Source organism: Crocodylus siamensis, unplaced genomic scaffold, assembly GCF_052110815.1.
Source record: "Crocodylus siamensis isolate JL-2025a unplaced genomic scaffold, ASM5211081v1 HiC_scaffold_294, whole genome shotgun sequence".
NCBI classification, from domain to species: Eukaryota; Metazoa; Chordata; order Crocodylia; family Crocodylidae; genus Crocodylus; species Crocodylus siamensis.
The window spans coordinates 8408-31400 of record NW_028324704.1 but is presented as its reverse complement, the minus strand read 5'-3'; the positions used below and the strand labels follow the sequence as shown (position 1 = coordinate 31400).

The window sequence follows — 22993 nt, the reverse complement described above, 5'->3', positions numbered from 1 at the left end:
GTACCGGGGTCAAACGACCCCAGCAAGATGTTCATCCAACCTCCTCTTAAACACCCCCAGGGTAGGAGCCTGCACCACTTCTCTTGGAAGCTGGTTCCAGACCCTAGCCGCCCTGACCGTGAAGTCGTGCCTCCTGATATCTAGCCTAAATCTCCCCTCTGCCAGCTTGTGACCGTTATTCCTGGTCACTCCTGGCGGTGCTTGGGGGAACAGTGACTCCCCCAGTGCCTGCTGATCCCCCCGACTAGTTTATAACAGGCCACAAGATCCCCCCTCAGCCTTCTCTTTTGGAGGCTGAACAGGTTCAGGTCCCGCAGCCTGTCCTCATAGGGCCTGCCCTGTTGTCCCCTGATCATATGAGTGGCCTCCTCTGGACCCTCTCCATGCTGTCCACATCCCTCTTGAAGTGCGGCGCCCAGAACTGGACGCAGTCCTCCAGCTGCGGCCTGACCAGTGCCGCATGGACGGGGGGAGGATCACCTCCCTGGACCTGCTCGAGATGCATCTGTGGATGCAGGACAAGGTGCGGTTGGCCTTCCTGACCGCGTCCCCACACTGCCGGCCCATGTTCATCTTGGAGTTAATGATGACCCCAAGATCCTTTTCCACCTCCGTGCTGACAAGAGGGGAGTTCCCCAGCCTGTAGGTATGGTGCCGGTTGTTCCTCCTGAGGTGCATCACCTTGCACTTGTCTGTGTTGAATCCCATCCTATTCTCATCCGCCCACCCTTGTAACCTGTCCAGGTCTGATTGTAGCCTGTTGCACCCTTCCAGTGTGCCCACATCCCCCCACATCTTAGTGTCATCAGCAAATTTGAACAGGTGCTTTTTACCCCCTCGTCCAAGTCACTGATGAAGATGTTGAACAGTGCGGGCCCGAGGACCGAGCCCCGGGGGACCCCACTGCCCACGTCCTTCCAGGTTGAGAAGGACCCATCCACCACCACCCTCTGGGTGCGGCCCTCCAGCCAGTTGGTGACCCATTTGACTGTGTGGGTGTCTACACCACAGCCCCCCAGTTTCTTAATGAGAACAGGGTGAGAGACAGTGTCAAAAGCCTTCCGGAAGTCCAGGAAGACTATATCCACTGCTACCATAGCTGCTCCAGGTTTGTTCTGGCTATGTGGGAATGACGCCCACAAGATTTTACCATGGCATTGGGTCGGCACCTGTACCCTGGGGAGACTCGTCCCAGAATTTGACTTACACCCAAGCCTTTCTTGGCATGAGGTGTCTAATCTCCCACCCGGCCTGCCCAGACATAGTCGGGCTGTTGAAAACCCACTGTTTCACCGATCCATGGGATTGCACCAATTTGCTAGGGCATTCCTCCTGTGGTTGGGGGTAGCTGAATTAGAAATGTTTCAGGAGTTATGGAGAAATTTTTTAATGTCAGCGGTGATGCTTTAGGAGCTCTTAATGATGAAATCACCCAGATAGGGCAGGTGGCTACCGAAAACCATATGGCTTTGGGTTATCTCTTAGCCGCCCAAGGAGGGGTGTGTGCGGTTGTGAACCACACTTGCTGTACTTGGATAGATCAGCACCAATGAGTGCAGGAGGATCTTCGCACCATAAGAAGGCAGTTGCAGGTCATTCATGCAGTTGCAGAAGAGAAGCCCTTTGATTGGTGGGGCTGGCTACCAGAAGTAGGGGGATGGTTAAAATCCCTGCTGAAATGGTGCATCCTGGGTTTATTATGCATTTTTGCCATTTTCATCATTATCCAAATGATTCTATGTTTCTTACGCCTTTCTTTATCAAAAACTGCCCAGAGTGTTTCTAGGCTCTCTAGGACTGAGTTGCAGATGATGTTGCTCAGGGAGGTGCCTATGAGTGTGAATGACAAGATGTCAAAGGCCTTATGAATATAGAGGTGTAAGCACAACCGCTTACAAGGGGCGAATGATGAGGAATGGAAAAGTACTGAAAGGAATGTATACTTATCAGGCCAGGATGGGGGATGTGGGTGAAGGCCGAGTGAGAATAACAAGGCGGCCTTCAGGATAAGCTTATCAGGAAACAGCTTGAGAAAACACGCTTGGTTCTGCAAGACACCAGGATGAGTTGCTGTCAGACTGCCAAGAGTGTTACGGGGCAGCCTGACCTGTATGTGACTTATGAGTATATGAAGAAGCCTGTATTCTGCTTTTGTTGAGAACTAGCTCCCCCTTGCTTTTTTCTCTTGTGGCCTTATAAAATAAAGCGCTTCTGTTTGCCAAACAGTGATCCTATCTGGATTTTTCACATCACTCTCAGCTCCATGTTCTTGGGGAACCCTGACAGGATGCAGACTGACTCACAAAGAATCCCCCCCCCTAAACAAAAACTGATTAAAATGCAGTGAGAGACGCACATAAAAACCTCCAGACAAGGGTGACAAGAGTGAAACAACTGTCCTAGGTCTCATTTGCATCCAAGATGGAACAGGATGACCATTCATTTACATGAGTGATGGAGAACAGAATGCCTGAAGCAGAGACTGCAGTGAATTCTGGGATCAGAGATGCAGGGGAGCACTGCATGATGGGGAATCTGTGCTCTAAATGCTAATCAAGCCCCATTTACACACACCCAGGTCAGCATTTATCAGGCATCTCAGGCTGTACATTCCCCGGTCCCACTATGGGAGATCTATTTAAACTTGATTGATTAAAACTCGGTTGCTGGGTTAGGGAATGCTGAGGCAAGACACCAAGTCAGGGGGTATGGGCAACATTTGAACAATGTGTCCCAGGGAGCAACCAAGAGGAAAATCCCAGGGAGCCCGAGGGGAACCCGGGGGACAGGAATGGGGTGGAGAAAGGAAAGAAAGAAAAGAGAAGCGAACAGAAAGATTCTTACCTTTAGCTGGAACCGCAACAAAGCTGGAAGTGGTGGCGGGACCCAAGCAGCTCGTTAGCCGCGTTTTTATAAAGTTGCGGCCAGCTGATGGCAGCAACTGTGGGAGCCGGTCAGGGGAGTTAAAGGAGCTGCGCGCGAGGAGAAAGGGAGGAGACCAGCAGGAGCGCCAGAGGGAGAAGCTCTCTCAGAATCCCCTCAGAGTGGAGGAGCACGGGGGTTTGCAGCCTGCAGCCCCGGAGCAGAGAGCGAGACCCTGCAGGAGGAGGTTGCCGCCGGCAACAAGGCAGGAGGCAGGAAGGCAGAGCTGAGATGCGGAGGTAAAAGAGAGCTGGAGAGCACTGAGACCTGGAGGTGCCCACAAAGGGTCAGGAGACATGGCAGAAGCCAGATCACTGGATCAGGTGGGATCGTAGAGGGCTCGGACAGCCCCAAGGAGGTACCCCTAGCAGAAGCTGAAGGGCATCGGATGCGGGAAGAGCGACGGAAGATGGGCAATGACCATATAGAGTTGCCTCTCCAGAAGCCGTGGGGGAGACGCGCTGAGGGGATCCACCAAGAATACACTGAACCCACAGGCTTGGTAGAGAATGAAAGGGAGGAGGAGGGGGAGAGCAGGCTGACCCAGACCGAGTCTAGGCTTGTCAAGGACCTTAGAGGCTGCAGCCAGTGGCAATAGGGCAGGCTGCAGGAATAGGCATATAAGGGGGTGAAGGGCATCCCTTGGTAACTGATGTTTCTCTGACGGTGATATACTTTGTGGGGTTTTTTTGTTTCTCACTTTTGGAGGGGCTGTGAGGTATAGAGCCCAGACAGAGTAGGAGGAAGGGAGAGAAGGGGGGAGCCTTTAGCTGGACTCCTATAGCCTAAGAAAAGGGCGCCAAGCCCCAGCTATCGGAGGGACGTGGCTGAAGACCATCAACATTCATCAAGGTGGGGTGTAAGGGTGAGGTAGAGGGGAGGTGGAGCCTCGCAGAAGATTGTCGTCCCGCGGTCCCATGCACAAGAAACGCCCATAGTCAAACCCCACCACTGGGATAAGATCAAAGTCATGGCAGGCGAGATTGGGGAGAGACAATTTGGATCAATGACATCAACTTGGGATCACAGGGACAGACGGGCGGACAACCCCGAACATGCTGCAGGGCGTGGGGTCACCAGTTGGGCTTGGGCTTTTTTGGGCACAGGTGTGGGGAGGGCAAGTAGGAGAGGAAGAGATGGGGGTCCACCCATCCCTTTACCCGATGACAGCCCACACCACACCTGCCCCAGTAAGCACAGGCACCCCCACAGCACCCCCTGCTGCACAATGGTGGTATAACATCCTCTGCCCCATTACAGCCCCTATCACACCTGCCCCAGATAAGTGTGGACCCCCCAGCCCCCCTGTAGGTGTGCCTGATACATACCCCAGGTCAACTTGCACCCCCACCGATGATGCCCCCTGCAGGGCAATGAGGTATCACCCTTACCTACCCTGGCTCCCTTCACACCTGCCCCAGGTGAACACAGATCCCATATGGGACAGACCATAGCATCTGCATCAGGTCAGTACAGACCACCCCCACCCCATCTGGTGCCCTCTGCCCTGCAGGGCATGGGCAGTAATGCCCACAGCTCCAGCCCTGCCCCTGATTCTGCAGGGACTGGTGGTGCAACCCGGCAACCCCCAGAGGGGACAAACTCAGCCTGATCTCCCCATGCTTGGCTGGACAGCCTGTGTCCAAAGCCTCACCCTAGGCCCAGCACACACCACCTGTCCTGACCCTAATACATGCCCCAGCACCGCATGTTGCAGGGATGCTGTCAGCAGTGTGGAGAACCTGCTTTCCCAAGGAGGAAGAAACCCCGCTGGAGCTGGCACCATGCACAGTCTGCCCTATACTCCCACAATCACCTCCATTGCAGATGGGTGGCTGTGGTGGGTGAGGGCAGGAACAGGGGAGACGGGCCTTGCTTGGGGCACCCATTGCACCAGTTTCCAGTCGCTCACCCAGGGTTGCTCACCCTGTGGTGCTGACTCACCCAGCTCTGGGTCCTGCTGTGAGAAGAGGGCAGAAGTGGGTGGGAGCAGCCAGTGGGGCAGCAGCAGGGTGCGTAGATCAGACCACCTCCTGCTCCCAAGGGCTACCAACAACCTCTGGATTGTGGTGAATCACTTAGAAAGGGAAGGGGCTGGGAAGGCACAGAGAGATCTGCCCCGAAAGGGTTGTGGGCCTGGGTCTGTTCCCATTGCACACCTCGGGAGAGGACACAGAGATCAACCACAGGAGTGTATGGAAGAAATCAAACTGTGTTGTGGTTGAATCAGAACTGACAGAGCCAGCCTTTCATTATTTAGGGCTATACCATGATCACAGGGAGAATTCCCTACAGCAAGGGGGATCACCCACTTGCCTGTTTCAAAGGAATTCTCGAACTCTGTAAGTTAACAGGCATATTTATACTTAAAACCGAGATGGAAAAAAAATACGAGCTTGGAGAAACAAATAGGAGTAAATCACTGGCCTGACACGCAGACACACAGGCAGTTTACTTAAAGAAATGGGAAACATTGTGCTTATAGCAATGGTCATCAATTTCTGGTTCTCAGACAGAAAAAAAACTAACATCCGCACACAGGGTAATATATCAAGATGAAAACAAGGCATCCAGGATTTTCTTATTTTAGAACATTTTTCTGAAATACTCAGTATCAGCACCTCTGTTCTCTTTTCTTAGTCAAGTTAGGCACCTGGTTAAATTTATTTTCATAGGTGGCATGTCCAGTTCTCGGGCTTTAGTAGCAGGGAATGTATGAGAGAGAATACAAGGGGAGGAGGGCAGGGGAGCAGCCCTCACCCCGTGGTGCACAGTTCTGCAGAGGCTGAAAAGCAAAACAGGACAAAAAGGCTCCGGAGGTGGCAGAAGCAGCTCCTTGCAGACCCCACTGGGCATCAGCAGGTCTTGGAGAGGGGTGATGTGGTGGTGAGGAAAGGTGAGGTCAGGGAGGAGGACAGGGAATGCTTCCCCAGCCATAAATGCACTCCTCCCTGCAACTCAGGGGCTCATACACCAGAACCCCTGGACTAGGAAGGAGAAAGCTGGGAGGCAGCCAAGGAAGGTCCGTGGGTGTCATCAGCTGTCTGGGGGAGGGCACCCTAGTGTGAAGGCACTTCTTCCCCTGGGAGTACTTTTAGAGAATGATGAGGAATGCACAGGCTCACAGGCTGATGCAAAGATCATCTCCTCCTCATCTCCTTCCCCCACATCAGGGCTGACCTCTGCCTGAGGTGTTTCCTCTTAGCCCTGCCCCCCCATACCTTGGGGGCCAGCGTCTGGGCTCTGGACTCCCACTGTACCCTACAAGAGACAAAGCCTGGGGGAACTCTTTCTGCAGGCCACCAGCATGAGGGTGCTTGTCTGAATGCAGCCACTGGTGGGTGCTGAGCACGCAGACATCTCCAAGGCCTTCCTGCACTGCTGGCAGAATTAGGGATGCCTCTGGGTGTGGATGTGCTGATTCCAGGATGGGTGGAAGAGATGGGTGAAGCTTTTCCAATACTCAGAGCACCAATGTAACTTCTCCGCTGTGTAGATGCACTGGTGTTCAGCACAGGCTACAGGAGTAGGTGAAGCTCTTCCCACACTAAGAGCAATGATGTGGCTTCTCCCGTGTGCATGCACTGGTGCTGGGCCAAGCTGGAGAGGATGCTGAAAGTCTTCCCACACTCAGAACATTTTATGGCTTCTCCCCTGTGTGAATATGCTGGTGCTGGGCCAGGCTGGAGGAGCGAGTGAAGCTCTTCCCACACTCAGAGCACTGATATGGCTTCTCTCCCGTGTGAATGAGCTTGTGGTTGGCCAGGGAGGAGGAATAACTGAAGTTCTTTCCACACTCAGAGCACTGATATGGCTTTTCCCTTGTGTGCATGCGCTGGTGCTGGGCCAGGTTGGAGGAATAAATGAAGCTCTTCCCACACTCAGAGCACTGATATGGCTTCTCTCCTGTGTGAATGCACTGGTGGCTGGCCAGGGAGGAGGAATAACTGAAGCTCCTCCCACACTCAGAGCACTGATATGGCTTCTCCCCTGTGTGGACACGTTGGTGCCTGGCCAGGTTGGAGGAATAACTGAAGCTCTTTCCACACTCGGAGCACTGATATGGCTTCTCTCCAATGTGAGTGTGCTTGTGCTTGGCCAGGGAGGAGGAATAACTGAAGCTCTTCCCACACTCAGAGCACTGATATGGCTTCTCTCCTGTGTGAATGCACTGAGGTTGGAGGAATGACTGAAGCTCTTGCCACACTCAGAGCACTGATATGGCTTCTCCCCCATGTGGATACGCTGGTGCCTGGCCAGCTGGTGCCGGGCCAGCTCGGAGGAATAACTGAAGCTCTTCCCACACTCAGAGCACTGTTGCTTCTCCCCAGTGTGGGTGCACTGGTGCCAGGCCATGTTGGTGTATTGGGTGAAGCTCTTCCCACACACAGAGCAGTGATGTGGCTTCTCCCTTGTGTGGATGTGCTGGTGGTGGGCCAGGCCAAAGGAGTGAGTGAAGCTCTTCCCACACTCAGAGCACTGATATGGCTTCTCCCCTGTGTGGATGCGCTGGTGCCGTGCCAAGTAGCAGGCATAACTGAAGCTCTTCCCACACTCAGAGCACTGATGTGGCTTCTCCCCTGTGTGGGTGTGCTGGTGCCGGGCCAGGGTGGAGGAGTGGGCAAAACTCTTCCCACATGTAGAGCACTGATATGGCTTATCCCCTGTGTGGATAACCTGGTGTTGGGCCAGCTTGGAAGGGGAGATGAAGCTCTTCCCACACACAGAGCAATGATGTGGCTTCTCCCCTGTGTGCACGCACCTGTGCCTGGCCAGGCTGGAGGGCTGCCTGAAGTTCTTCCCACACTTCGTGCAGCAGTGTGGCTGCTGCCTCCTCTGCACACACTGGTGCTGGGACAGGCCTTGCCAGCTGATGAAGTTCTTCCTGCACTTGGTGCAGCGGTGCGTCTTCCTCCCCAAGTGCACGCGCTGGTGCTGAGCCAGGGAGAAGAAATGGGTGAAGGTTTTACCACATGTGACACAGTGGTACTGACGCTTCTTCCTGTGCACATCCTGGGTTTTGAGCAGTTCCAAGCGGCGTACAAAGCTCTCCCCGCTTTTGGTGAAGCGGTGGGGGAGCTGTGCAGAATGGATCTGGTGGTGAGCAGCCAGGGTCGAGAGGCAGGTGAAGCTCTTCCCACATGTGGCGCATACATGGGGCTTCTCCCCAACATGCCTTCTCTTGTGCAGAGCCAGGAGGGAGGGGCAGCTAAAACTCTTCCTGCACTGACGGCAGGGGTGAGCTCTCCCCCCGAGCTTGGTAGTGAGCTCCTGCTTCCCACTGAGGTCCCCCACACTGCCTTGGTTTGCATGCGGTGTCTCTTTCCCGTGGACCTTTGCTTTCTGCCTCTTCAGGTGTCTCAGCATGACATATTCGTCCCTGCAGTTTGGGCTTTTTCTGGCTTCTTTCCCTTCTTCACTCCCATGCCCAACTAGAGATGGGAGCGTATTCACTGCTACATTATTCTGCTTTTGGGGCATCCCCTGACCCTTGTGCCATTGGTTGTTCACTGGGCTCATGTCATCCACCTCACCCATACTCCCCAGGGAAGCCCGTGGTGGCTCCAGCTTTCCAGGCCCTTCCTGAGGAGCCTGCTCCTCAGTTCTGCTCAGCAACCAGGCATGTCCTGCAAGGAAGGAGGAAACACCAGATTAGTTCCTGCCTGCTGCCAAGGGGCAAGCACTGCTATTCCTTCTGCTGGGATGGGCCTCAGAGCAGGATAGGACTTGGCACTTGTGTTTCCTCAAGAGAACTAGGTCTTTCAGCCAAAGGTCCAAGTGCCTTGAGTGAGGCAGTGCCAGGTCCCTGTGCCAGTCTCATCTTCCCTACTTGGTGGAGTTAAAGAGGCATACTCTCAAGGTTGCTGGCCCAGCTCTCGGCCCCATTACCTCAGGCCTTGCTCCAAGAAACACATGGGACATATGCATTTGGACTGTACCTGAATAGGTTCATGTTTTAACAGGCTGAGGATGAGAGCAGGAGGACCTGCTAAAAGGAAAAATGAGGCTCTCAAAGGGCTGCTATATCTCACAGCGCTGGTGGTTCTAGGGGGAGATGGTGCTAAGTCCCCCACCTGAATGGTCTGACAGGCTCCAGAAGCCCCAGTGCTTTGGCGACACCCATCTGCAATGCTTGCCCATGATCTCTGGCAGTCCTGAAAGACACATCTGGGTATAGGGGTGAACAGACTCGGGGTGCATTTCTGGGGCTTGTCACCAGCCTGGAGTGTGTGGTGAGCACTGTCTTACACTGCTTGGTAGCAAAACCCATCATATTTCATGCACTGTCCCTCCAAGAAATGTTCTGGGAGTGGAGGATTGAGAGCAGCGATCAGCTTCCTACCTGTTTCTGGAGCCCATGGAGGTTTCCTCTGCTAATGAATGCCAGGCAGCCTGCACACCACAGGAATCTGCACTGGGACAAAGGCATTGGCATGAACCCGCACATGGACTCTGGGCTGAGCCTCAGGCTTTGTGACACTCGGGGCCCCAGAGTGGAAATGGCACAGGAGAGATTCTAGTGTAAACAGTGGGGGGTTCACTTCCCCCCACAACATGAAATCTTCTGAGTCTCACCCACTTCATGCAGCTTGAGCCAAGGAGTACACACATCCGGTGCTCCAGGTCAGCCGGACCACGAGACACCAGGGACAGCCCCAGCCTCTCTCTTGTACAACAAGAATGGCTGGGGGAGGCAAAAAGCCCAGAAGTGAGACACTGTGCCCATGAGGGGTGAAGATAATCAGGGCAGAAGAGCCTAAAAATTAGTCCTGGGGAAGGCCTGAAAACTACACCCTCCTGGGACTGGTTAGTGTGGTGGAGCTACTTGTGGCATGGCAGTCTCTACAAAATGTGACTTGTTGCCACCCCTGAGAAAGGTGAGTGCAGAGCACCTGAAAATCTTGGCTTCCACTGCCTTGTGGGTTACTCTTTGCTGGGAAAAGGATAGGGGGAGCCATCCCCAACAGAAAGCCCCTGGTGCAAGCCAAGGAGGGAAGGTGTGTGGCAGGGTGCACCTTGCAGCAGCTGTCACTTGTAGCAGAAAAGATTGCTAAAAAGCAGCCTCTCAAGCTGCAAAGGGGGAAATCGGTGAAGGAGCTGTAGCAGGGCCAGGGCCAGGGCCAGGGCCAAGCCAGTCTCAGTGTGCAAAGTGATCCCATGACATGAATTAACTTAAAGGGAGTTAAGGCCTGTTCTTTTTTATCTTTGTGTTTTCCAGGATGTGGACCAGCAGTGAATCATCAAGAAGTTCACTACGTACAAAGAAGATTCGAGCTTCATATAGTAATTGTCTTGCTTGCTCGGCTGTGTTTGTGCACCATTATTGCTGTATGGGGCTGTGATGGGAAGTATGATAAACAATGAAATGTAAGCTCTACTTCTGGATGGGTTCTGGAATATCGGCAAAGTGGCTACAGAAAATGGTACATCCCTGGAGTATGGCCTCCTGGGCCTTAAAAATATCAGTCATGCCAAAGATTGAGAAGGGTGGATGAACTGTTTGTTTTTATTATTATCCTTTTGTTGGTTTCCTATTGACCCTCAGCATTTCTCCAGCATCTTGCAGGGCAGAGGGGCACTGGTAGTGCTCCCGTGGTACCAAGCAATCTATTTGAAACAACAAGGAAAGCTTTGCCCGTTATATAGAAGGGGCAGAATTCCCAAGAACGTGTCTGGTCCCCAAAAACCCTGACCATGGGGTGTTTGTCTGATCTAAAAAGCTATCTTAAATATTAAAGAATACCATCATTTGAGTACTGGAAGAGATTAAATGACTTGCCCATGATTATCGCTGGTGAAAAACTGTTCGGCTGGTAAGGAACTTGAGGATCGGGCAATTTGGCATGAGAAAGTTATTGATGTAGTGGACAAACAAAGGAAGAGGGGGTTGTGTGTATGCTCTTACTCTGGGGAGTTGGGGGGCAGTCGTGCAATTTCTACATGAACAGCGGGAAAGCCAGAAACAAACATCTCCCACAGCCAGTGGAGGACACGAGGCCGGCACCACCAAAGGGCGTTGCTATAATGTCTAATTGAGCCACTTGTTGGGTCGTGTTACAAGGACAAAACTTGCAATAATTACTATTACAGTTCACTGGATATGAAATCAGCAAGGGGCCATGTCAAACACGGGGGGTCTTTGGCAAAAACAATCCTGTTGGTAACCGTTTCCACAGTTTGAATTTCAGGGCGTGCACACACGACAGCATAAGCTCTTTGAGGTCAGCACCCGGGGATGGCAGCACAGGGAGGTCTGCAGTTTCCAGGCTCCCTTTCACCCTGGCAGGGAGCATTTGGGAGAGGGGATATGGGTGGAGGAGACAGCCACAACTCACCTGGCCGCAGGTCCTCCGACCTCGAGATTTCCCCACGGTCCTCATCACCACAGACCCAGAGCTCCACCTCTCCTCGCTGGATGCGGCAGATTAAGTCAGGGGCGGGGCCTCGATATCCTGCTTGGGCAGTGGTTAAGCAGAGTTTATTCACTGGTACTGGATGCAGAATAAGCAACTGAAATTTGGGGAATGGAGCCAATGATCTCAAGGATTATACTAAGGATTTGACGGACAAGGGAGAACGGACGGGGAGACAGCTGAAAGGGAAGGCATAGCAGGGAGAAGAGGATGGTCCTTTTCATCCAGGCAGTGGACATATGGTCACAGGAAGGCAAACACCAGTGCAATTCCAGGCAAATGAGTGGAAATGAATTTGGACAGGACACATTAGGCAAGAGAGGGAGGAGCTCGGGATAACTGCCCAAGGAACAGCTGTTAGTGCATTTTGAGGCACAACGAATGGCACACGATATGATCACGGTGAGAAGGCAAAGGGAAATCATGTTATCAAGGGGGAAGACTCCAAGGAAGGCGGCTGCATCAAATGAAGGAGGCATGTACACAAGTATGAAATGTGAGAGGGCTGATCATGGACAGAGCAGTGGGGAGCAAAAGGATTTCAGCCATCGGCCAAACGTTCATGAGGATGAGACCGTTAAAACCAGGGAGAAGACAACACCGCTTCAGAGCTCACATGGCTCCAGGGCAAAGCAAGAACCAGAGCTTTACCCAGGGAAACGAGGGCTCGGTAGTTCCTCAGCATCTGGTCCCGGTAAAGCCCCTTGTCTTCCTCTTCCAGCAGCTCCCACTCCTCCCGTATGAAATACACTGCCACGTCCTCAAACGCCTCCCGGAGCTGCAGGCACAAGCGTTACACCATCAGTGTCTCCTGCCCCAGCTGCCCCCAGCGGCCCTGTCTGCACTCGCTCTGCACTACAGCGCTGTGCACGCTTAGCCAGGACAGGCAGGGGTATGCGACTCAGCTGGCACATGATATGCAGGGACCCTGGTTTTCTCCATTTAAAAACTGCAAATTCTCTCAAAAGAAAATATTCCTCCCAACCCATAGCCCTCCCCGCACCCCTGCTGGTGCCCCACACTCCCCCCGCCCCTTCCAGCCCCCTGGCCCTGCTGGTGACATCTGGTCCAGGAAGAGACAAAGGCTTGTCCCAGGACACTTTCACCTCCCTGCACTGCCCAGTGCTGACCTCAGAGCAGCTGTCCTTACACCAGACACTTCAAAACAAACTTGAACGTGGAGCTGTGCAACAAAAAAAATCAACTGCAGGCTGGGCTGCGTTAAGCACGGTCCACATGGGGACTGTGGAGTCTTGTCTAATTAACGAGATTAGCTGCTGTGTCCCCTTTGTGTGGGGGAGTCTTTACTTACATCCCCTCTCCCAGCACTGTCCCCCTTCCCACCATGCTGCCCCTGCACTTGGTATTCATAAGACTCTATTTAATAGTCTGGTCTGTGCACAGCCTTCAATTCCAACTTATCAAATTCCCTACATTAATGCTGACCTCGTGAAGGAACACCTTGAGAAGCTGGATACCTTCCAGTCAGCTGGCCCTGACAACCTGCACCCCAGGGTACTCAAGGAGCTGGCGAGCGTCATAGCCCAGCCCCTGGCACGGACCTTTGAAAACTCCTGGCGCTCTGGTGCAGTGCCCGAAGACTGGAAGAAGGCCAATGTGGTGCCGATCTTGAAGAAAGGGAGGAGAGTGGGTCCGGCTAACTACAGGCCCATCAGCCTCACTTCTATCCTGGGGAAGATCTTAGAAAATTTTATTAAAGAGGCCATCCTTAATGGACTGGCTGATGCCAGCATCCTGAGGGATAGCCAGCACGGGTTTGTTGCGGGTAGATCTTGCTTGACCAATCTCATTTCCTTCTATGACCAGGTACCTATCACCTGCACAAGGGAGAAGTGATTTATGTCCTATATCTTGACTTCAAAAAAGCCTTCCATCTGGTATCCCATGATCACCTTTTGGCGAAACTGGCCAATTGTGGCTTTGGGTCCACCATGATCTGATGGCCTGGAAATTGGCTCTGTGGTCGGACCCAGAGGGTAGTAATTGATCGAAGTCAAATCATCATGGTGTTCTGTGACCAGTGGGGTCCCCCAAGGCTCTGTCCTTGGACCCATATTGTTCAACATCTTCATTAGTGATGTGGACATTGGAGTCAGGAGTGGACTGGCCAAGTTTGCCGATGACAGCAAACTTCGGGGCAAAGCATCCACACCTATAGACAGGCAGGTGATCCAGGCTGACCTGGACAGGCTCAGCAAATGGGTGAATGAGAACCTGATGGTGTTTAACACCGAAAAATGCAAGGTTCTCCACCATGGAAGGAAAATCCTGCAGCATCCTTATAGGCTCAGCAGTGCTACGCTGGTTAGCACTACGGAAGAAAGAGACTTGGGGGTCATCATTGACCACAAGATGAACATGAGCCCGCAATACAATACTGTGGCTAGTAAAGCGACCAAAATGCTGGCGTGCATCCATAGATGCTTCTCGAGCAAATCCCGGGACATCATTCTCCCCTTGTACTCGGCCTTGGTGAGGCAGCAGCTGGAGTACTGCGTCCAGTTTTGGGCTCCACAATTCAAAAAGGATGTGGAGAAGCTTGAGAGAGTCCAGAGGAGAGCCACGCGCATGATCAGAGGTCAGGAAAACAGATCTTACGATGACAGGCTGAGAGCCATGGGACTCTTTAGCCTGGAAAAGCGCAGGCTCAGGGGTGATCTGATGGCCACCTATAAGTTTATCAGGGGTGACCACCAGGATCTGAGGGAACATTTGTTCACCAGAGCGCCCCAAGGGATGATGAGGTCAAACGGTCATAAACTACTACAAGGCTGTTTCAGGCTGGACATAAGGAAGAATTTCTTTACTGTCCGAGCCCCCAAGCCTGGAGCAGGCTGCCATCGGAGATGGTTAAAGCACCTACATTGAACACCTTCAAGAGCAGATTGGATGCTTATCTTGCTGGGATCCTATGACCCCAGCTGACTTCCTGCCTTTTGGGGGGGGGGCTGGACTCAATGATCTTCCGAGGTCCCTTCCAGCCCTAATGTCTATGTCTACGAAATGAGTGTAGAATTGAAAAAACTTGTGCTGAGCCTCTGATTCAGTTAGTTTGTAAGCTGCAAATCATCCCGGCTTCTGCCTCACCTCACACTAACACAAATAATCAGCAGCCAGGTGTGCTGCTCACTCCTGCCAAACTGATGTGCTGGGGGGACCCTGCTGGCATCGGCTGCAGAGCCCCTCTGTGCTCCCCAGTCCTAGCCAGGGGGAGAGGACTTGCTGGGCTCGGCTGTAGAGACCACTGCCCCGGGCTGCCTGGTGCGGGCTGGTGGACTCTGACCAGGCCTTCCCGTGCCAGCACCCCCGGTCACTCTTCAGGTCTCTGCTCCCCAAACTCTTGACAGCACCCTTGGCTCCTCCTGGGCTCTGCCCCAGCTGCACTCCCACCCCCACCTCGAGCCGGTGCCCTGCTCACCTCCATGCTCTCCCCCTGCTTCGCCGGCCTGCCCTGCCCCTCCTGCAGCTGGCCCGGCCCAGGTGTCAGGGAGCCGCTCCGTCCCTGTCTCCCTTTTGAGGGTCTCTGCCGCTCCAGGTTGACATGCCCTTCCTTGGGAGGCTGCTCATCTGCTCTGCTCAAGGTCCCAGCACCTGAGGGTGGGTAAGAGCATGCACAGGTTAGCCCTAGGGTGGTGGCACAGGGAAAGCCCTGCTACTGTCCTGCACTGGCCTGGGATGAAGGGAGTTAGAGGCTGCAGTGTATGGAAGAAGGGGGAGAAGGGAGACTCATTGTCCCACCGGCAAGAGGCTGGAGATGAGCTGTTAGAACTGCCCCAGTGCCGGTGGTGATCACGGCATCGTGGCATTGCTCCCTGGGAAAGGATCTGGAGGGATGCTGGTGCTGGATCATGTTCACATGTTGGGGCGGAGTGGGCACGAAATGGAGGGTCAGTCTACTCCATGACGTGTGAAATGCTTCCAGGGGCACCGGGAGAACAAGAGCCGCCGACCTGCTGGAGCACGGACCCATCAAACTGTTCTGGCAGAGAGATTTCTGCCCTGGGGGACGGGCCTCCTGCCCCTGGAAAGGGGAGACCCACCGCTCCTCACCTCGCCTGGGGAAGGGCCTGGTCCAGGGCACCTGCCCGGGGACCCTCCACATGCCGACAGCTCCCAGGTCTGCCCTGTACCGGGGCCCTCCAGCCGGACGGAGACCTGGGTGAACTGCACCTGCACCAGCCACAGTGGACTCTCATTTCTGCATCACCGGCACCAGCCTCTTGTTGACTGATATTATTACAACACTGTTCATTAGAACAGCAATTAGATCACTGGTTGTGACCATGGCAGCAGAGCAAGAGCCAGTCACCTAAAGCATCTTTCTGAGAGGACCGGCGCAGGCAGTGAGAAAGTTCCTGGGCCTCGGACCACCTACTGGGACCAGAGCCCTGCCCCACCCCAGCCACACAGCTACAAACCTTGCGGCCCTGTCCCGGGCAGGGGCAGGCACTGGAGCCGCTCGCCCCAACCGCAGCACAGGCACTCAGGCTCCTAACCGCACGCCAGGACTTCATCCCGCACCTCACCTGCCCCGTGCTCCTTGCACTCATTCAAGAGCCACCAGCTACTGTCCGCTCCACTCGTTGTCCCCTCTTGCAGCACTTGTTTGGAGCCTGTGACCCCACTCCCATCCCTGTTTTCTACTTAGTTGTCCCCCAGAATCAACTGGCCTAAACCCAGTAGCCAACACTAATAATGTTGGGGGAGTGTGGGGAGGTAACTGCTACTCTTTGGGTGTTGAGCCCAGGTTAACCTTGTACATTAAAAAGGCTGGTAAGGACCTGGCTCCGGGCTGGGTGGGGGTTCCTCTTTGGCATCATGAGGCAGCTCGTCCTGGGGCCCTGGGGTTTCCCGATCTCCTGCCTCCTCCAGAGGCCTGTCCTCACCACGGGCCTTCAGCTGCTGCACCCAGGAGTCTCCAGGCTCTGGCAGGGCCCCAGTGGGCTGTATCTTGTCTGAGGACACCTCCTCGACCTCCACACACACCCTGACCTGGGGATGAGATAAATGTGTCACTGGGGAGCCAGGATCTGGGGAGGAACATCCCCCAGACACGTGGAGGTGCAGATGGCACCAAACAAACGCTCTAACCTGGAGCTTTTCATCCTCCGCCTGCTCCAGCTGAAACCCCTTGGCCAGGGCCACGGCCTGGGCGCAGGTCTCCATGCGGCACCTGCACACCCAGCTCCGCATCTCTTGGGGCAGGATGGCCAGGAACTGCTCCAGCACCACCAGCTCCAGCATCTGCTCCTTGCTGCGGCGCTGGGGCTCCAGCCAGCGCCGGCAGAGCTCCCACAGGCAGCTGCAAATCTTCTGCGGGCCCTCGGCTTCCCGGTAGCGCAGGCCACGGAAGAGCCGGCGCCAAGGCTCTGGGGTGGGGAGCTCATCCCGTGGTGTCAGCTGTGGGGTCGTGGAGGGCAGCTCGGCCTCACAAGGGGGCTGCATGGCCTGCACCGCATCCTGCCCCCAAAGGTCTTGGCAGTGGACCGGCTCTGATCTGGACGACATGAGGGACTTCTGCACCCTCAGCCCCTGCCTGCAGACCTCCTGGGTCCTGCTCCGCCAGCTCCTGCCGTGAAGGGAAGGCCCACAGCTGCCACGGACTCTAGCGCAGCAGCCACGTCTCCCCAGGAGGGATCTCACCGGCGGGGGCCTGGGCTCTCGCTCTCTCTACACTCGTGCACGGCGCCTGTGGGCAGTGTCCGGTCTCCAGGAGCACCTGTGGGAAAGGAGACAGCAGAAATCTGGCCATGGATCTGACACCTGGGACTGTAACCCTGCCGCAGCCCGACGTCTGCCCGGCCCTGATGCTCTCGCACACCCCAACTCGGAGCAGTCTTGGAGCCATCCTCACTTCCCCTCCAGCCCCAGTGCAGGATGCGGCACCGAGCTGGCTGGAGAAATGGCGTAGCCGCAGCTCTCCACCCCTTCCCCAGCCCAACGGCTGCTCCCTCCTCCCCCAGCCCTGCAGTTAGGGTGACCCCCGCTCCCTGATTGGGTGGGACAGTGCACAAATAGGAATCTCAAATCCTGGTCCTGGGCTGCATGACTCAGGACATTTGTCCCAAATTCAGTGTCTAGAGGGATTGGGAAACCGCGCTTTCCCTTTGCAGGCAGGCAGGTTCAAGTGTGCAAGGGGATGGTGGGAGCCGGACGCAGGGGGCACCAGGGCACTCACACGCCCACACACAAGCACCCGGCCGTGAATGCAGCGGGAAAGGCACATGTCGGGGGGGGGGAGCGTGGAAAAGGTCTTGGGGGGACAGAGTGGGGTGGATGGAGGCCCCAGGGGGAGGGGAGGAGTTGGGTAGGGGATGGAGTGCCGGGCAGGTCCTGCGGGGCATGTGCCAGCTGAGATCTCTGCAGGGGGTAGAATTGTGCACACACACACGTGCGGGGGGGGGGTGCCCACTCCCAGCCCTGAGGGGCCCAAACTCCCCTGTCCCCTCCCCCCCCATGACCCCTTAGTGCTGCCCCCATGGGCCAGTCTGGGCACAGCGGGATCCTGCACCCCAGGCTCCACAGAGCAGGAGCAGGGACAGGGCTGGAGGAACCCGCCTCCCCACGCCATCACATCCTGCAAATTTACTGATAGGTCATACATGCAACAGAAAGGTTAATGCTACAAACAGATAGTACAGTAATAAAGAGCTAACAGTGAATGATAACAACACATTGACCAAATGACAAAGAGTTTCCATGTGGGGTTGGCAACTTATCGGCAGTCCCTCTATGCCAGCGCACGCCAAGTTGTTCCAGCGAAATCAGGCGTCCCCGATCAATGCTGCCTGAGGGGTCACCTGAAAGGTCCCTTAGTCAGGATCCGGTCTTCGCTCACACTGGGAGTCCAGGGTCCAGGCTTCATACAGTGATGGTTCTTCTGTCCCGTCCTTCATGCTGGTCACTTGACATGCACGTTCTTTATGCCTCATCTTATGCTAATCTGTTGGCGTTAGAGCAAGTCACAATCTTGCGCTATAGCTGTTACCCTGTGAGATCAAAAGGTGTTACAAATTATCATGAAAGGTTACCGCCCGAACTCAGGTTCACCCAATAAGCAAATTACACCACATGATGAGGAAAAATACTGGAGCAAGCAAAATAAAGTCAGGCCATAATAAGGAGCATAAGTAAAGGCCAAATAACAAAAAGACCTTGAGGATAAGCTTATCGGGAGACAGCTGGAGAAAACACGTTTAGTCTAGCAAGACTCCAGGGTGAATTGTTGTCAGACTGCCAAGAGTGTATTAAGGGGCAGGCTGATCTGTGTCTTTTTCTCACAAGCATATAACAGAGCCTATGCTCTGCCTCTGCTGTGATTTAGCTGCCCTTGCTTCTTCTCCCATGGCCATGAAAAATAAAGTGCTTCTGCTAGCCAAGCAGTGATCCTGTCGTGATTTCCACATCACATAATACTTTGAGGCTTGAAATTAGCATTACTCTGCCCTTAGTTTCTTATTCCTGGATTCTTTGGAATGTGCTGATTATATTAGGTGGTCAGATCTTGTTATGGCTTGACCTTTAAAAAAAAAAACAGTTAGATCAGCTAATTTTGTACCTCTGCTTATTTTCTGGGCTCAGCGGTCCCATGATCAGCGCAAACAGTTGGATTCAACACTTTGGTTAAATTGTGACAGACAAATTCCACTTGTGGGTTGCAACCTTTGCATTAGTTCATCTTAACTGCTTAGACTATTGTCTGAATGTCTCCAAGAGCATATATGTATTGCTTATGACAGTAACCCCTCTGGTTCTGGCCACCACAAATCACCCTTGCCGCCACATACAGGCCCATGTTTTGTGCCCCTCCAACACTTACCTGAGGGAAAGGGCAACAGCCAACTGCCCCCCCAGGATCTGAGACAGTTTCCCCTTGGGTCCTTTGGAAAATCATCCATGTCCGCAGGTGTCTTGAATCTTCCGGGCTGGAAAGAAACCCATCATCTGCGGCCCTGGTTGGGGACGAGTGTTTGGTGGATCTGTTTGTTCTGTCACCACTGGGGCAGACCCCTGGGGGCTAGGTGGAGGTGGGAGTGTGGGGGAAAAGCTTCCTACCCCTCGGGCACCAGAGACCTGCCCTGAGAGCCCACTACAGCCCCCACCCAGCCCCTCTGGGAGGGGGCCATAAAGGGCCCAGTTTTCTCCCATAGGGCGCATCTACATAAAATGTTTACTGCAGAGCTGCTTCACTACTTCTGCAGGAAACATCTCTGCATCTACACGTGTGCCCCTATAAGGGCACACAAAATAAATCAACTCTGGAGCAGCCAAGTGCCAGTCTGCTCCAGAGTTTTTTCATGGGTAACACCACAGTGCTGCGGCCAGCTGCCAGCTAGCCTGTGCCCCAGCCACCCCTCTGCAGCGCACTGCAACCCCGTCACAGCAGCCGGATGTGCTGTGCACGTAGAAAGTCTGGCACAATATTCCTTGGAGTTGTTGCTCCAGGGCGCACATTCAAATGGTATGCCCATGAGCAAAAGACTCTGGAGCAGTGTGATGGCCAGAACCAAAGGGGTTCATGAGCAAATTATAGCAAATAATATCTGTTTCTTGGAGACATGTGACAGTAGTCTGACAGTTGATCTTAGCTAAGGCAAAGTTTGTAAGATTGTAACCCGCAAATTGTATCTTGTCTGTGGCAAGTATAACCGCAATGTTAAAATTAACTGTCTGTACTGATCATAAGACTAACTGGGTCCCAAAGAGTGGAACTAGAAAACAGAACCGCAACCTTTAGCTAACCCAATGGTCCTTGCTTAAAGGTCACTCGAAATAACAAACCTGACCGCAAGATATGATTGACACAGTCGAAAAATTCCAGAAAGGAAGTAGCCAGCTGGGTTGAACTTAGGCGGAGTAAATGTTAATCTCAAACCCCAAAGTGATGTGGTGTGATTTGCTTATTTGGTGAGTCCAAGTTTAGGCAGTAATCTTCCATGACACCTTCTAATTTCTGACACCTTCTAATCCCAAACATAGGGTAACAGCTGTCGGGCAAGATCACAAATGGCTCTGAGCTAACACATTAGCATAAGATAAGGCACAAAGGAGCACGCATGTCAAGGGACCAGCACGAAGCACGGGACAGAAGGACCATCGCTGTACCAAGCCTGGACCCCGGACTCCCAGCATGAGCGAGGACCGGATCCTGACCTAGGGACCTTCCTGGTGACCCTTCGGACAGTGTTGATCAGGAACGTCTGACTTCGCCAGAACAACTTGGCGCACACCTGGCATAGAGGGACTGCCGATAAGTTGCCAACCCCACGTGGGAACTCTTTGTCATTCTATCTGTTTTACTGTCGAATCAAACAAAATGGATGCTTTAAACTTTGGTCAAGCTAACTGCAAGTCGGAAATGACCGTGACAGTTAAGTGGGGAATTGCTCTAACATGCAGAGCCAGCAAAGACAGAAGGAAATGTTTGTGTCTTGTATTGCCAAGTGATCTGCTTCACCCATAACTGCAGCCTTGAGACAGCAGAGAAGCATGTGTCCCTTGCTTTTGAGACAACAGAAAATGCATGTTTGCATCTCTGACTGCTTGCTCGGAAAAACTGACTGCAATCACGTCCTGTGTAACGGCTGTTCAAAAGCACACAGACTGGATGACGGTGCGTGAAGGGAGAGATCTCTCTGGAGCGCTTGGTGCATCCCTGCCGCCCTGAGCTCTCTCCGCAGCTGGAGCTCAGAATAAAAGCTTCTCCTCACCTGACCCGAAAGCCTCCACATGTTTTACCACAACATTATCATTCACTGCTGGCTCTGTAGTGCTCTGCTACCTGTTTGTCGCATTAGCCTGTCCGTTAGCTGTTGGACGCGTGAGCCAGCAGTGAATTTCCCTTTGCTTCACTCCCGACTCGCCTCCTCGATCCCGAACCCAGCTGCCTAGCGGCTGATACGCTCACAGCGCCTAGCCGGCCTGTGCCAGATCAAGAAGCACGAGTTTATTTGTGTGCATTAATTGCACGCGTAGACACACGCGCGCAGATGTGGGCCCATCTCCCCAGCAGGGCCACAGGCCTTTGGAGCAGGGGAAGGGTCCTCCTGGGCTGGGGGAGCTGAGCAGCACTCTCAACCTGACCCACAGCTGAGGAGCGGTGGGGGAAGGTCCCTTCATTATTACCTTTCGAAATGTCCTGCTCTCAGGCCAAATCGCCCAAACCTTGTGCCAGGACCCCCCCCACCCCCCAGACATGAGACAGCGCGACGCCCGCCCGGCTCCCCACCGCCAGCTGCTGATGGGCAGCCCCTCCCCCATGCCCTTGGGTCCTCCTCTCGCCCAGACTGCCCCACCGTCTCCTGCTCACACATGCGTGCTCACACTCACCCCAGTCTGGTTGTAGCTGTATGGAGGGGACCAGGTTGACCAGGCTGGATTGAAACCCCCGCTGCCAGCGCCGAGCTCCAGGTCCCGGCCCAGACGTGCGGTGCCACCCCCCCGCATGGCTGCTGCCCCTCCTCCTGGGCAGTCTTGACTCGTACCTCCCTGTGACCTCATTCACCTCGTCCAGTGGAGGCCCGGTCTGGTTGGCTGTTGGTCAACCAATTCGAAATATATCACCAGCTGCGGGCAGACTCTAGCTCCCTGCCTTCCCCCGTGGATGCCCCCCCCCGGCAGCCGACACCAGCCCCGGAGGCCGAGGGAGCCGGTCCCCCCCCAGGGATGCAGCCAGCGCTGGGTCCTGCGGGAGGCGGGGGGGGGGGGACAGGGTGCGGGGCCTCCCCTGTGCTGGGCCCGTCCTCGTCACAGTGTCACGGAGCAGAGATTTAGGGGGAAACAGAGGTGTCTTCCCGCCACGCACTCACCCCGCTCGGGCTGCAGCCGTGCGGCAGGGGACCGGGTGGGATGAAACCCCGCTGCTGGCGCTCAGCTCCGGGCCCCGCGTCTCGCCAGGGGAGGAAGCTGCCGCTCGTGCACGCGGCCCCGGCGGGGAGGAGGCGGGGGGGGGGCGACACCGCGTGCAGAGCTGCGGGAGCGGGGGTCTGCGGGGGCGCCGGGGCCGGGGGGGCGGGGCAGCCGGTCCTCCCGGCCCCGCCCCGGGGGCGCTGAGGGGCCGCAGCGGGGGTCGGCGCCACCACGGGCTGCGAGCTCCGGCCGAGGCTGCGGTACCTGCCGCCGCCGAGACCCCGCCCCGCGCGCCTGGCCCGCTCCCGCCCCCGCGCAGCCGGGCTAGGAGACCCCCGCGCCCCCGCACTTGGCGCCGCCGGGAAAAGACGGGACGGGGCGGGGGTGCTTGGCCCGGGCCCGCGGCCCCCTCAGCGCTGGCGCCCGGCGCGCCCCTCCCCCTGCACTCGCTGCCACCTACCCCCGGCGCTCCCGGGGGCGGGGCACCTGCCAGCCCCGCCCCGGCCCTTACAAGGCGCAGCTCCTCCCAGGCCCGCCCCGCCCCCGGCGCTGCTCCACGCCCCGCCCCGCCCCAGCCCCAGGCGGCGCTGCGGCGGCCCTGTCAGGGCGGGGTGCACTGCCCCCCCCGCATTGCTGCCCCCGCCCCCGCCGCGCTCCGGGGCCGGGGCCGGGGCCGGGACAGCCCGGGCGCACCCGCACCGGCACCTGCACGCGGGACCGCGCTGCGCGACCGCGCCCCTCGGCCGGCAGCAGCCAATCGGCGCCTGCCACTTCCCGGGGGGCGGGCA

The 22993-nt window shown here is 55.3% G+C and overlaps 1 protein-coding gene across 1 annotated transcript; it reads right to left on the bottom strand.

Annotated features, from left to right (window-relative positions):
• Window positions 1-6324: 6324 nt before the first annotated feature.
• On the bottom strand, window positions 6325-22720 carry LOC149851743 (uncharacterized). The gene is given in 11 exon segments (XM_090030424.1): window positions 6325-6497; window positions 6499-6565; window positions 6568-7098; window positions 7101-8549; window positions 11259-11378; window positions 11988-12114; window positions 14776-14948; window positions 16139-16349; window positions 16449-17076; window positions 21687-21890; window positions 22166-22720. Coding segments are annotated over 9 exon segments (3123 nt in total). The 5' UTR covers window positions 16866-17076; window positions 21687-21890; window positions 22166-22720; the 3' UTR covers window positions 6325-6469.
• Window positions 22721-22993: the final 273 nt, after the last annotated feature.